A 15,317-nucleotide genomic window follows, 5' to 3' on the forward strand; every position below is an offset into this window, starting at 1 on the left:
ACAGCCCATTAAAACTGCTCTGCCTCGCTCTACTGAGGGCAGACTCTGGCCAGTTACTTCTCACATCACTGAAATGAGACACTGGCAGAAACAACCTGAGGAAGAAAGGTTTGTGCTGGCTCAGGGTTTGAGGAGACACAGTCCACTATGGGGTGTAGGACATGGAAGCTGGAAGAGGTCTGTTCACGATAGCAGGAGCTCATGATGATGCCTTCTCCTGGTGCCAGTCAGAAAGCAGAGGTGGGGCCTGAAGCAGAGCCAAGGCTAAAAGCCTCAAGATCCATCCATCTGGCCTTCCATCCCAAAGGTTCCAACCCACCCCAAACAGGGCCACCACAACAACCATAGCAACACTGAGGGTGGCTGACTGGCGTTTCTTGATGGACACAGAGGCTGGTATCAGAGAAGGTCTCTGGCTTCAGTGAATGCCATTAATCATAGGAAGAATCTCACGTATTAGACATTACTAATGGCTTCCGATGGGAGCCGGAAAGCAGTCAGTGCTGGAGTGCCAGTCTGTGCACACAGGAAGTCACTGCAGATCTCAAGTCCTAGTTGGGATTAGTTGAGGTTATGTGGATTTGGAGGGCATACATAGAAAACCTGCTCAGTAGAAGCCTAGGAACTGCTTTCATGCTTCGCAAACCATTGTCCCAGGCTCTCTGTCCAGAATCCCGGCCACCAAAAATGACGGAGTAGCCATTTTAGATCAGTTATGGTATCTGGAAAACCTTTGAAACAGTCCCAGGAAATGGGGAGATGGGGGGCGGGGAAATACAAGGACACCAGCTTCTAATTCCAGCAGCTGAGGCAGCAAGCCAGGGACATGGTATTTCCTGCATGCAAATGAGAACAAAGGCTCACTTTTTCCTTGGGCTTATAAGGCTTTTGTAAAGGAGACACATACACCCCCTGGCCCAATTAATTGGCTTCTCCTACCCCAAGACCAGCAGGAAGCACAGCAGAGCCCTGGTCTGTAACCACAAAGGATGTTTTGACAGCTTAAGGTGTGGACTTTGGTGTCTCTTATTTTATAGCTTTCAGATTTATTGGTCCAGAGTAGATCCTGGGACCAGTACATCCCTAAACTGACCTTTTCTCCCACTGAGAAACCGAGACCTTTGTGAACTTGTCTAGTCTTGTTGAAGCCCCAGATGTAGCTAGCATGAGGGTTTAACTCTGACTAAGGTTTGAAAGCACCTCCAAATACTGCCTGCAGTGGAGAATTTCCAATTCGCTTACACAGGACAAAAGCAGTCAGAGCAAGACAAACCTCAGCACAGCCCCATGCTGTCTGGCTCTTTTGCTTGATTTCAGCATTATTTAAACTTTGAACAAGTCCACCCAATCTCCTTCGCACTACCGTCTAAAACTATGTAATGTTCTGGCCTTGAGGAAGCCTTGTTCTCTTAGGTGTTCTTTCTATTTTAGAAGATGTAGGACTATGCCAGATCTTCTCGCCTCTAAGGGCGGATCCTGTGGTTGGATCACCAGCCCAAGCCTGGGAGGAGTGAAAGTGAAGTCACTCTTCGTGGCCTTTGGCTACAGATCACATGATTTCCTGCCCTGTCCTTGTAGAGACATAGGGCTGGCTGGTGGCCCTGTCTCTGGGAGTTTGACTGTATGTCAAGTTCCCCAGTGGATTCTTTAAAGCTTGGGTTATTGATGAAGGGTACACACCATGTTTGCCCAGCGTTCTCCAAATGAGTAAGCCCCACTCAAGACAGTTCCCAGGGGCTCGATGCAGTCCAGGCTGTCATTTTGTTGGAACAGCATTTCTGGCATGAAGTTATAGGCCATTCAGAAATTCCTCATTCTATTTTGCTGTTGACAGCAGATTGCTTTCTGACATAATTCTTTTGCAGCCCAATTCATGTGCACAATCAGATGTGCTCAGAGATTTGTCCTAAGATGGAAATAGGAACTGAAGAATAGAGGACTTTGGCAGGCACTGGGTAGCTCTGAGGAACCAGAACCAACTAAATATTTCGTTGCCTATCAGCAGCTTACTAAGATTGAATTTAAACTCCCAACTCACTTAAAAACAATGCTTCTAGTTACTATTTTTGGCATGTCACACTGATTAGAAAACAGGGCAAAAATCTGCAGTGTCATTCTGGTTTGGGCTTTGTCCTGTCTCTAAAGTAGTCTTTCTCTGTCTCTCTCTCCCCAGTGCCGGGACTTTGCCTGTCACCTTCCGTTGCTTGGAAGACAATCTAGGGATTGATAAGCGTGTGACCAGGTTTGTCCTCCCGGTTGGAGCAACCATCAACATGGATGGTACGGCCCTTTACGAAGCCGTGGCCGCCATCTTCATAGCCCAGATGAACGGTGTCATCCTGGATGGAGGGCAGATTGTGACCGTAAGGTGAGCAAAGCGCCCGCGGAAGGAACGGAGAGACATCCATCTTCCTTGCTCTCATTCCATGCGAACTCCACTTGACGGAAGCTGCTCGAGTTTCCACTCCAGTGAGGCACAGTGAAGGAACGACTGACAAACTTCAAAAGGGGAAAGACTGTGACAGTAAGGGGAGGGGCTAGTGGTGTATTACACATGCCCACTCATGTCACAGCCCAGACGTGATGTGACCAGTTAGTTCATTCAACCAGATGTGATGTGACCAGTTAGTTGTATGCTCATTCAACACACAAGGAGAATTAGGCTTGGAAGGATAGTGGCTTGTCCCAGGTTATACGACTCGTCTGAGCTGGCATGGCTTTGGCTGGGGTGACATTTACTAATTCTGGGTCAATTATCCTGTCATTAAAATATGTTCCCTTCTGGGTAGGTTAGCTAGCTCAGTGGATAAAGGTACTTGCCACCAGACTTCAATCCTCAGGCCCAACATAATGAAAAGAGACAACCAAATCTTCTGATCTCCGGACATGTACTGTTTGCACACATAAATATGCAAGATTGATATTTTAAATGTGCCTTTTTCAATGTTCCAAGGCATGATGGTACACATGATGAGCTACTGAGGTTCCTCCGTATGACATAGGACAAGTTAGTGTAAATAAGCAGCACACAATTGTGCTTTCACTAATGCGTTCATTTATTGCCTGTAATTACTATTGTTTTGACAGTGAGAGCATGGTCCCGAGAGGTCATCTAAAATGCATTGCTTCTCCATAAACGAAGATATTATTTGTAGGTAGAGTCAGTGATGGCTTCAGCCTTCAAACTGTCCAATGCTGTGCTGACATTATTCTGTGAAATCATTTTAGTATCGTCACTGCTACTTCAACTAGGAACTTCAGTTACATTAGGAGCCAGTTCTTGGCTTTAGTTAAAATAAGAAAGCACAGCAAAAAGCCAGTGAGCTGCCTCCTGGTCCCACTTAGTCCCACTCCCTCTCGCGGTGTCTTGAATTCCCATCCACAAATGAGGAAGGCACTCAGAGTCAGGACTGTTGAATTGGCAGTTGGTGGGCTGAAGCCAGCTGGGAGCCTAGCTGTTTGTTCTGTGATGTGCTGTAAAACAATTAGAATGTTAGTGTCTTTCAGACAGGTGTTTTCCATTTGCTGGTCACCCCTGGCCCTCACCACCCAGACCTGGCCTTGTCACCTACCACCAGTGCCTGTCCCTTTACATTTAAAGTGATTACTTTGGGATGTTGTGAATTACGTTCCCTTTCTCTCTCAGATTCTGTGAGATTGGTAAATACAACGGCTAGGTGGATCACATTCTGTATAATTACTGTACTTGCAGGCAAAAGAAAATCCAAAGAACTGTAACAACCACAGCCCCACGGATTCATTTTGAGAAAAAGATTAGATTAACATGGAAATAACTTTCAGCTTCTAGAATGAGAGCTCCAGGCTTGTGGCGCCCCTGTGGTGGCCTTCTTCATATCACACCTCAGACATTCCAGCAATCTGCAAAGGAAGGATGGCTTTTGTCCCCATTGCTAACCCCTTAGGCAACCTCTTTGCACTCCCTACCCCTTCCTTTTCCTTAACTCAAATGCAGCTGTTAGAATAATGGTTCTATTGGTCTTGTCTCCATTGCACACGAAGAAGAAGCCACACCCTTTGTGTCCAGATTCACACAGTGGACTTTCTGCCCTTCAAACCCTTGACAATAAGGTCTTCTCTACTTTAGAATGACAGCTGGTGTCAGGCCTGCAGCTTATTCTGTAGGAGGCCTTTGGTGGTCTTAGGATGACTTTAGGTGACAATTGTAAGAGTCGGGGAAGAGGGGTCATTTGTATCTGATTCTCCCCATGTTGAATTTATTGAAAGGTCGGGCTCAGGCACTGGAAATTGAGATAATCAGTGTTTTAGGGGTTGACACCCCAGATACCCCAGAGAGTCGCCACCACGGGGCCCTGCCTCATTTTTCTATCTGGGAGTCTTTTAGCCAATTGAGAGCTATTTTTGTTGGGTTACTCGTTCCTTCCATTTCCTTACAGCCATTCCAGAATATTTTAATGAACATTCCATACACATCAAATCTTGGCTGAACAACTAAGTAAGAACAAAATGAAACCTTACCAGGCTTAACATATGCTTTAGAAATACAAATAATGCCTTGTGAAGCTATCTCATCTGGCGGATGAGGAACCTGAGACTCAAAGACTCTAGTCATCCAAAGGATGGCTAAAATTCAAGTTCCCAAATTTGGATGTATTTTTCTGCTTACTAAAGTTTAATCTGTGGCCTTTGGGGTGACTTTAGAAAAATGGGTAATGGGGTCTGTGTATCTCAGCTGGTGAAAATAAAGCATGAAGAAAGAAAAGAACACTTTCCTAAGATCATGTTTGTAAGTGGTGAAGCAGGACTTGAACCCAGGCCACCTCAAAGTGGCTCATACCACTTCTGCTATAATTGGCATATACTATTGGACTGCCTTTGTGTGTTGATTTATCGGACCTTACAGACACCTTTGCTGTATATGCTAGAGTAGAACTTCCATCATCCTCATATGTACCACAAAGGCAGCAGTCACAGAATCGAGGTGGCTGGGAGCATCATACATGGCACATATCACCCTATCAATGACAATCAATAAAGTCAAACAGCAATCCTATCATAGTAAGTGAAAATGTGGCTGTGGCTATGGCACATTTAATTTGAGTACTACAAATTAACCACAATGAGAAGCCTGCTTCAGATCAGAGTATCAAACATGGATCTTGTCCTAATAGATATCACCTGAGACTTCCAACTTCCCATGCTTAAAAACTCTTAGGTGAAAGGGCTTCTTGCCTTAATGAAGCCTTTGGCCAAGCAATGATGGCTTCATGATCTTTCATTCTTGGTCTTGACGGTAACCAGGCTTACCCTCCAGTGCACACTGTGAGATTAAAATTAGAGCAATGACTAAGTGATTGGAATTTCATCGGCATTACATAATTTAATCTACTTGGGATTTATTTTATATTAACAATGCTACTGTTGGGAAATTTCACTGAGCAGTTGGATAAGGTTGGCCATATATGTTTAAATCTTGGCCTCTGGGCAAATTAAGTCAAATCCTCCTTAATTGTAGACATCGGAAGGTCTGCCTCTACAGGCTCCCGCATGGTGTATGTGCAGTTCTCTGCCTGCAATGTGTCTGGGGGAAAAGTAGCCAAGTCTAGCTTTACGTTGTGCTGTTGTGTAAATCCTTCATTTTCTCTTCTCCCTCGTGTATGAGAGCAATGACCAAGAACTTTATGTATATTTAGTAAATCACCAACCTCCCAGGGTCCTCAAGAGTCAGCATACAACAGTATCAAGCAGAGTATTCAAATCCCAGAAGACCACATTGGATCTTAGTGACCCTAAGTGACCCCACCCATTAAATCCTTGGTTGTCTTATGGTGAAATAACATGCTTATGTACCTTGCATGGTTATTGTGAGGTTCCACTTTGATGTTGTGTACATAGAACTTGGCACAGCCTCCAGGAACTTGCCTCTGGAGAAACCAGCCAGGGAAGTGGAATATCAGGCAAAGCAGAACAGGCCGAGGGACCAGGGGCAGGTTGGGAATTCTCTAGAACACTATCTGTATGAGGGCAAAGTTACTGTTAACATTTGACTCCCAACAAGAATTTTATGTACATATAAGACTTTGTTTCACAGAACCAAAAACTAGTTAGATCGAAATGGCCACAGTACTTGTAAGAGTGACTCATGACCAAAGCGACCGATGCTGTACATCAAACAACCAAGGCTAAGGATGACTGGAACCCAGGAATCCCCTCTTCCCTTCTGTTCTGTTCTTACTGGGGAAGGTCTGAGGATTTCCAGCTGTTGGGGCTTCAGGGAAGTTTCACTCCCACAACCCTTGAAAAGAATGACAGTTTGTTGGCCGGGGGTTGTGATGTGCCCAACCTCTCTTAAGTGCCTTTGCACTTACTGGTTCCTAAAAGCTGCTGACTACCTCATGAGTGAGATCCCCTCCTCACTCCTTTGCACAGATGTGGAAGTCAAGGTACAAAGAGATGCAGTTGCCCAAAGTCATGTGGTTGAGAAGTGGTGGAGCTAGGATTTGAACCTAGGATTTAAAAAAAAAAAAGAAAGAAAAAGAAAAAAGTTACTATGCACCATTTGCTGTCGCAAATGAATTCAGCCATGGAGTTCTCTAAAACCCAACACCAGCTCCATGTTGGTGTGACAAGGAAAGGGCACAGACATGTTCCGTAGATCACACCATAAACAAATATGCCAGCCCACTGGCGCTCCAAGGACTTTCCTTTCCTTCACGTCCCTCTCAATTACAGGTCTTGGGGTCCCAGGCCTGGTCACATTGATCGTCTGACTTGGTTAAAGCCTTCTGAGAGCCTGGGGTTTGGGGCCTGAGTACCTGTTCTAGAAACATTCTAATGTTTTAACTCTCAAGCAAGCAGTCACCATTTTTGTTAGCAGTCACAAAATCACACTGGGGAGGCTTACTTTAAGAAACAACATTCTATTAAGAAGGGGCAGCTCCGAGTCCCAGGAGATGGCTTGCTTGATAAACACAGGGACCTGAGTTGGATCCCCAAGCCCACATACCAGGCATGGTGGCAAGTGTGCTTCATTCTAGTATTGGAGCGTGGAAGGCAGGCAGGTACCTGGGACACAGTGGCTAGCTAGTGAGCTCTAAGCCGATGAGAAGCCCTGTCTTAAAGGGAACGGTGGTGTCCTCGAAGATGGCATCCAAGATTGTCTTTTGCCCTTTATGTGTATAAACTAGCAGGAATATGTACACCCCCAAACACCTAGGCAATAAAAAAGGAAAAGATTGATTGTATAAAATGAAATAAAATCAAAAAGTCACTGCCAGTTGGTGAGCCTCAAGAACCCTCTGGTATGTAGACAGGACATTGAATCCAAGATTAACCTCTGAACTCTGGGGAGAGTTCAAAATGGTGCCGGGTATGCTCCTGATGTTGCTGAAACGTTGATGGAAAGTGCATGAGAAATTTCCTTTTATTCCATTATTGTTATGTGGCACCCTCTTTCTGAATAATGTCTTTTCCAGCCTTGGGGGACATGTCCAGGCAAGTGAAGCTGAATATCTCTTGGAATATGCTGATTGCTTCCCCTGATGTCCGCTCAGTCGGTTCTGAATATTTTCTAACCTCAGGTTTCGTGTTAATATTGGCAACGGTCTCCTTAGACTCTTGCCACGTCGTCCAAAGAGCTGTGGCACTCACAGACACGTGGAGGCTAAACAGAGATGAATGCAGCTGTGTTCCCGCAGGAGGGCTGAGGGTGATTTATTTCTTCACCGTTAATATTTCCATGCCTGTTTTAGAACTTTGACCGCCTTCACACTGTATACCTTAGGCTAATTGGGCATCACAAAGGGGATGCGACTCCAATCCATGAATTATATAAGCTTTCATTATTGTTGAGCTCAGTTCCTGGATAATAGTATTTGACATTTCTTCCTTGGAGAAAGAAATAGATTTTTAATGACCATAGGAATATTGGAAGATTTTTTTCTTATCTATCTGTAAGATTGCCAAAGATAAGTTTGCCAAGACTCTTTCTTCCACTGACCTGGCTCTCTCTGTCCTTGCAGCCTCACAGCCACCCTGGCGAGCATCGGTGCAGCCAGTATTCCCAGTGCCGGGTTGGTCACCATGCTCCTCATCCTAACCGCCGTGGGCCTGCCAACGGAGGATATCAGTCTGCTGGTGGCGGTGGACTGGCTCTTGTAAGTGCCTATGGGCTGGGTTCTTCTGGGAACCAAGAATGCAGTGCGTGCTGCCTTCTAGGAGTAGACAGGTGACAAGATTGTAATAAGACTTTAGCCAATCTCCCTTGGTAATTCTGTGTGCCCTCCCTCTCCCCTCTCCTATGAAAGTTATTATGTCTACATTTTCATTATTTTATATTTTACCACAAGGTTTGTGGTTTACCGGCAAGGTTCCAGCGTGTCTGTCTTCTGTGGAGGCTACAAGGTGTCTCACTGACTCCACTTTCTTTCTCCCAGCATTCAGTTTAGTTCCCCCCTCCCAGTTCAACTCTGCCCTATCACAGTCCAAAACAGCTTCTGTATTCATTAACCAATAAAAGCAACACATATACAGTACTTCCCACATCATCTACACAGGAGGTCTAAAGGATTAAAAAGTAATTTGAGGGCTTGTAGTCTAGTGCAGGGGGAACCCAGATGAATCATATACAAAAATAAAATATAGCAATGAGAGGATCTTGGGCTCCAGCTCAGTTGGCAGAGTGTGTGCCTAGCTTCAAACTGCATACACCAGGCTACATGGTTCATAGCTGTGATACCAGCACAGGACAAATGCAGCTAGATGATCAGGAAGTCAAGATCATTCTTAGCTACATAGTGAGTTTGAGGCTAGCCTGGGCTATGGGAGACCCTGTATCAAAAAGAAAATGTATCAGTAATGAACCATCTAATGATATATGTAAAGAATCTCAAGACGTTCTACTGAGCGAGTGGAGCCATATACAAAAAGAATGTGCACTGTGTAACTGCATTTACACCAAAGTCCCGGGGAAGACACTATAAACCAGAGCTGTGAAAAGTTATCGTTGGTTGCCTGGCATAAGGAAACTTTGAGGAATTGATAGAAATATCCAATATTCACAGGTCTTTATATTTGTCATAACTGGTTGAACTATGTGCTTAAAAAGTTGGTGCATTTTAATGTACATAAGTTACAACTAAATAAAGCATAATTTAAGACAAGATACAGTTAAAAGCACAATATTGAAAAGAGTTATCTATGTCAGTCTAAGATGAAAGGGCAAACAGGAGTTATCAGAAAGCAGTAGAAGTGGTGGCTGGATTTGGGTGCACGCTATGTGTCTGATCCTGTAACAGGCTACGCCAGTCCCGAAAGTTTGCAGTTGTCATTGTCATACCGTAGGTCAGAACTCAGGAATGAACAGAGATTTGACCCTAGGCCTGCCTGCTTCTGGAGCCCTTCATATTCTTGCTCCTGGTCAGATTTAAGTTTCAGAAGGCAGGGATAGCTATGCAGAGTCCTACTGATAGGAAGCCCAGAGCTCCTTGGGTGGAGGAGAAACAGGACAACCTTATCAAAGCCGTCTGTGCAAAGGCATGGGAGCTACACACTGTGTGGAGACTTAAGCGATGGAAGGTGACGTAAGGCGGACAACATCCTTGAAGACCATGTAGGGAGGTTGAATCTGACTGTGCGTTTAGCCAGGCTGCATTTTCCAATGAAGAACATTTTACAAGTGTAGAAGATTCATAGCCCATTTATAAATGTGGACCAGCCTGGCTAGATCATCTCTAGGCAGGGAGATTGGAATAGAGTCTCTTTAAGACCTTAAAGGACACCGTGTTCACTGAACATCATACCAATGTATCGCATCCACTTTTGCAGTTAAGTGACAGAGTGTTGGACAGTGTCACCAGCCTTAACATGGGAGGTGTACTGTGACAGGCGCTGGCAGAGATGGAAAGCCAAAATGCCTGCACTTCCTTTTCAGTTTTCAGGATGAAAAAGCCACATTTTATGGACTTAAGTGTGTATAACCTTCATAGTCACACTCTTCCAGAAATGCAAAGACTGGAGGACATGGGGAAGGCTAGAAGGAATTCTGGTCTCTTCACATCTGTGCCTGGTGCTTGTGTGAACAGTCGGGATTGGTTTGGGGCAAGAAGAGACTCGGTGGACACAATCTGTTCAGTCCCATGGGGCTGCCGGGAAGCCATGTCACTTTCTGGTTGGCTCTTTCATGTCAGAGATATGTTGTAGAGAATGGCTTGACTAGGACCTCATGTCTTTCTCTGCCAGCCTCTCATATTCTGATGGAGAGCCCTTCTCTGACAACTTTCTTTTTTCTGTGCCCTATGTTGGCTGTGGTATCTACTCAAGTGAGGCAGCCATGAGTCGGTGGTGGCCCAGGGGGAGAAGGACTAGGAGGGAGTCAGATGAAGGAGACAAGGTGTGAGGTGAGATATGGGTGAGGAGAAGGACCAAGGGGAGAGGAAGACATTGTCAGTGTTTGGGGACAGAGGACATAGTAGGAGTCCGCTAACCTTAACCACACCAGCTGTGACAAAGGCAGATATCCAATTCTGTCCCCCTTCCCCTGTCACTCCTTGCTTTCATTCTCTTCTAGATTTTCCCTCTTGAGCCTCCTCGGCTTCTGCTGTGGAGTCTCTTGTTTGCTGCAACTCCATTGTCTTATCTCTTCTTGTATTTTTTTTTTCTGAAGCCTGAAATCCACAATTAGAATTCATCTTTCAGGGCCAGGGAATGGCTTACTTAGTAATTGCCTTACAAGCCTGAGGACCCGAGTTCAGTCTCCAAAATCCATATAAAAATAGTAGGCGTGGGCCATCAGGATGGCTCAGTGAGAAAAGACACACTTGCCGTGCAAGCTGGCAACCCACACTCCATACCTGGAACCCATGTAAAGTAAAAGGAGAGAACCCACTTCACCAAGTGGTCCTCTGTTTTCTACATATGCATCGTTGTGGCACGCACACACTAAAAGATTATAAACTGGTCATAGTTTATACATACATTGTAATCCTAGCATTGGGGAGGCAGGGACAGGCAGATTTGTGGCCAGACATCCTAGGCAAATCAGTGAGTTCCAGGCTGGTGAATGGCAAGAGAGCCTGACTCACAAACAAGGCTGGCGGGCCGTGATAAAAGTGGCTGAGAGCTGGGGTTGGTTTCTGGCATGTCTCCCATGCACATATACACTTGCACACACAGGAACCATCACACTTGTGCTTGTGCACGTGCACACGAATGCACACACAATTTCAACTTATACATTTGTGCTGGCGGAGCAGTCTCCCTGTCACGCCAGGGTCTTAGAGTGGCGAGTAAGGAGTGACATCACCAGGAATGAGGGAGAGACACACATTTGGCAGGTATGGCAGCATCTCTGCGTCGGCTCTATGGAGGATGTCTTAGACGAGGACACTGCTAATCACAAGGGTCAGTGTCTTGCTGAGGCACAGTAGAGCTAGTATGACCGGAACAGGGACCAGGGACTCTTCAGATGACTCTCTGTTGTCTCTTGTTGTTGTTGTTGTTGTTGTTCTTGTTCTTCTTCTTCTTCTTCCTCTTGCTTTTCCTCTTCCTCCTCTTTCTTTTTTTTTCCTCCTCCCCCTCTCTGTTTTTCAAGATAGGGTTTCTCTGTGTAACAGCCCTGGCTGTCCTGTAACTCTCTCTGTGGACCAGGCTGGCCTCAAACTCAGAGATCCACCTGCCTCTGCCTCTGCCTCCTGAGTGCTGGGATTAAAGGTGTGGGCTACCACCACCCAGTCTCTCTGTTGTTTCTCTTTTTCCTTCTTTTTCTTTATTGTTTTTATTGAGTTATATATTTTCTTCCATTCACCGCCCTTCCTTCCCTTGCCCCTTCTACCCTCTCCCATGATTCCCATACTCTAAATTTACTCAGAAGATCTTGTCTTTCTCTACTTCCCATGTAGATTAGATCCATGTATGTCTCTCTTGGGGTCCTCTCTGTTGTCTAGGTTGTCTAGGATTGTGAATTGTAGGCTGGTTTTTCTTTGCTTTATGTCGGTTGTTTTTTAATTGTCACCACAAAGTCTGTTGGTGGAGAGGGGAGCAGAGAGGCCCGGAGTGGGAAAAGCTGGAGAAGATGGACCTCCTACATGGTCTTCCCCACGGGTTTTATTGTTTTTTCCCCTTAAAAACTCACATTGGCATTTCACTTTCATTTGAGCAGAATTAAGAGATGGGACTTTAAGATCTGCTTGCTCCAGGGAGAGTGGCATTGGTGCCACCGTACAATGATGAGTTCAGTCCCTTCTTCCTTCTAGCATTTGATGGCACAGGAGCATAGCCACACCATATTCTGGTGCCTTCATCCAAGACTTATCAGGCTCTATAGCTCTAAGAAAAATTAATTTCTGTTCTTTACAAATAGCCCAGTCTCAAGTATTTTGTTATGGTACTACAAATGGACAAAGAGATTCTCGAGTCTATGTACTAAAAACGAAGAACCTTTGGTTTGCCCCGTTTTCTCTTTTTTCCTCCTATGATTAAACTATAACCAGTAACCTAATGAAGTAGGACAGTGACGTAGGATCAAGGCCTTAGCTACTCTTGCAGTTCAAGTTCTCCAGCCCCATCAAGTCTGCCACCATGAGCCCTGGAGTTCTTGACAGTCTCCTGCTCTCAAGCCTGTTGGCTGAGAGTCACTTCATGACGTATTCAAGACCCGGCCTATGTCTGACCTAAATGTTAGCAAATGGAATGGGAGGACTGGATTCTCTCTGCTCACCCCATGCAGGTGCCCACATGCTCACACTTTTATTGGAGGGTATGGTGTCCTAACTGTATGCCAGCAATGTGCCAGCAGGAAGGATATTGACCAACCAAAAGGATGATCCATCTGGATTCATTTCCTTGAGGAAATCATGCAACAAACGAACAAACAAACAAACCTTCCCGAGCTGGAACAGGAAAGAAGAGCACAATGTGCCAATGCACCAATGGAAAGCTCTTTTCTAGTTCTAAGGCTCTAATCTCAGAGGGGCTGAGGCCATGTGGTCAAGAAGGAAAAAGGAAGGAAGAGTGGAGGATCTTGGGAAGATGGGCATCGGAGTTGGGCCACATCTGCTTTCAATCAGTACTGATGCCACACTCGTTTCTACGAGAGAGCATTCTGGAAAGAGCGTCCGAACTTGCTAAGCTCCATCCTTTGGATGCTGATCACTGGTGTTTAAGTGGGGTAAGGGGCTGGGTTGAGATGGGGTTGCAAGGGGAGGTTGTCTGGTCCTTAGAAAAGTAGTTTGTGGAGGAAGAGCAAAGAAAAAGAGACGGTGGTGTTTTCTTCTTTAGGCAAAATCTGTAAGTTTTTTTTTTCTGCCAGCAGTTTTTCAATTTAAAACCAAACAGAGCCTGTGGAGACATTTAATGTGTCACAGTGTTTGCCAGTTGCTGGAGCTGATCCAGCCTCCTTACAGCTCACTAGGTCCCAGCGCGTGTCTGTGGGCAAGCTTAGCTGCTCTGTAAATGTCATAGTGAAAACCAAGGTTCTAGAGCATTTCCAAACGCCTAGGTCTTGAAGTATGAAAAAATCAGGCCTGGTTAATACTTGAACCATCTCCTGAGACCCAGGATACCTTTGTATCCAAACTCAGATATTTATAAGAAACTATTGGAGGATGGGAAAGATGGAAGATGAAGGGAAAACTGAGACCCAATACCAAAATCAGTTCCTGGGCCTGGTAAGAGCTATTAAGGGAAAACCACATACAGTGACATCAGCATGAATGTGTGCTCCACGTCTCAGAAGATACTTGGTTAGGATCTTTTCTGGACTCATATTTACTAGGCAAGGGTAGATGTGACTGAGATGACATCTAGAAATGTCCCCACCCTGTGGGACACTTTCTGGAGGGAGCAGAGCTTTGGTCCTCAAACGGAGTGTGCGCCCAATATGATGTGGATTCAGGAGGTAGAGGATGGAGCTCAAGTACTGACATGTCTTCTGAGTCCCAGGCGGTGCTGATGATGAGGTCCAGGGGTCTCACGCTTGGGAAAATGAGCTAGAGTAGGGGGGGAGTTTGTGATCAGCCAGGATCTTCCTGACTGTGGGTGTCTAAGCACTCTATATTGAATGACTGGTGCCAGTTTATGCATACATTCAACGAACGTAAACTGTCAGTGTATTAAGTATTAGCCATTGTTCTGATCACTTAGCAGTTCAGGCTCACTTAAAAGTTACAGCAATTTTTAAGGAATCTGATAGTATATGCCCCATGTAGTTGTGGTAACTGAGAGATGTAATTTATCCTGTTTGGTGACTATTAAATGACTAATCTGTCATTCAAATACAGACATCTTGGACTTTTCTTGGATAGTCTAGGCCTGAGAAGATGAAGTCTCTGATCCTTATTTAAGCCATGTGTATAATTTTAAGTGTATGCTCATCTGAATGAGCACATGTGCGTGCACACACATACACACTACTACTACTACTACATACAAAACATACTTACCTTCCACTTCTATCCTGATGGAAAAGAAAACTAACTCCTACATCCCCATCTCGTTGAAGATTCTCGAAGTCCATGTTTATGTCAGTCTTTGGCTTTCATTCTTCATGCACACAGATTTCTTCTCATCCTAACCTGTGCCAGCTTCACTCTAAAATGTGATCTACGGTCCACCAAGGCCTCCACTCCCAACTCAAGGCAAGGCGATCACAGATCCAGGGGCTGGCTGCACATAAAACTCCGCACAGCGAGACCAGTTTTGATAGGTCACAAAGGCTAAGGAGAATAAAACAAGAAAGAAAATGGAAAGTCTCTTTCACCTGCAGTTGAATCTCAGTGTTTTCTAAATCCTATTATAGATCAGATATCAGCCTAGGAATTAAATTTTAAGAGATTTGCTTCGTTTTTATTTATGTGTATGTGTCTGTGTGTGTGAGTATATGCATGTGAGTGGGGTTTCCTGGGCCGGAGGAGGGTTTCCGAACTCCTAAAGCTGGAATTACAAGCAGTTGTGATCTACCTCATATATGTGCTGGGAATCAAACTCAGGTCCTTTGCAAGAGCAGTTGAGGCTCATAACTGTCAAGCCTGTATCAGCAATGAAAACTTTAGTATTGAGCATCTCTTTCCTTAGGAAAAACAACTCTTCAGCACCCACACCTCTCATGATTGCCCCTGTCTTGTTTTCCATGGTTTGTCTTGCTGAATCCTCTTGCTCTTCTCTGTGTCTTTCCCAGCTCATTGTCCACCACTTTCAGTTTGGATTTCTGTGACTTGCTCCTCCCCTTGAATGATGCCTGCGTCGTCCCTTTTCACTGTGCAAATCCTGCCAGATGTTTGCTAAACAACAAACAATCCTTTCTTTCTCTTAAATTCATCTGCTTCTAATCTAGATGAACAATC

General features: G+C 45.0%; 1 protein-coding gene across 4 annotated transcripts in view; it reads left to right on the forward strand.

Moving 5' to 3' along the window:
• Slc1a2 (solute carrier family 1 member 2) overlaps positions 1-15,317 on the forward strand; it is a 133,412-nt gene that overhangs the window by 100,786 nt on the left and 17,309 nt on the right. For all 4 annotated transcript variants that reach the window (XM_075961543.1, XM_075961541.1, XM_075961540.1 and 1 more), the window contains exons 8-9: positions 2,174-2,368; positions 8,001-8,135. In XM_075961543.1, the coding sequence (XP_075817658.1) occupies positions 2,174-2,368; positions 8,001-8,135 (330 nt within the window). The remainder of the gene's footprint in view (positions 1-2,173; positions 2,369-8,000; positions 8,136-15,317) is intronic.

This window comes from Microtus pennsylvanicus, chromosome 2 (assembly GCF_037038515.1).
Source record: "Microtus pennsylvanicus isolate mMicPen1 chromosome 2, mMicPen1.hap1, whole genome shotgun sequence".
Lineage (NCBI taxonomy): Eukaryota > Metazoa > Chordata > Mammalia > Rodentia > Cricetidae > Microtus > Microtus pennsylvanicus.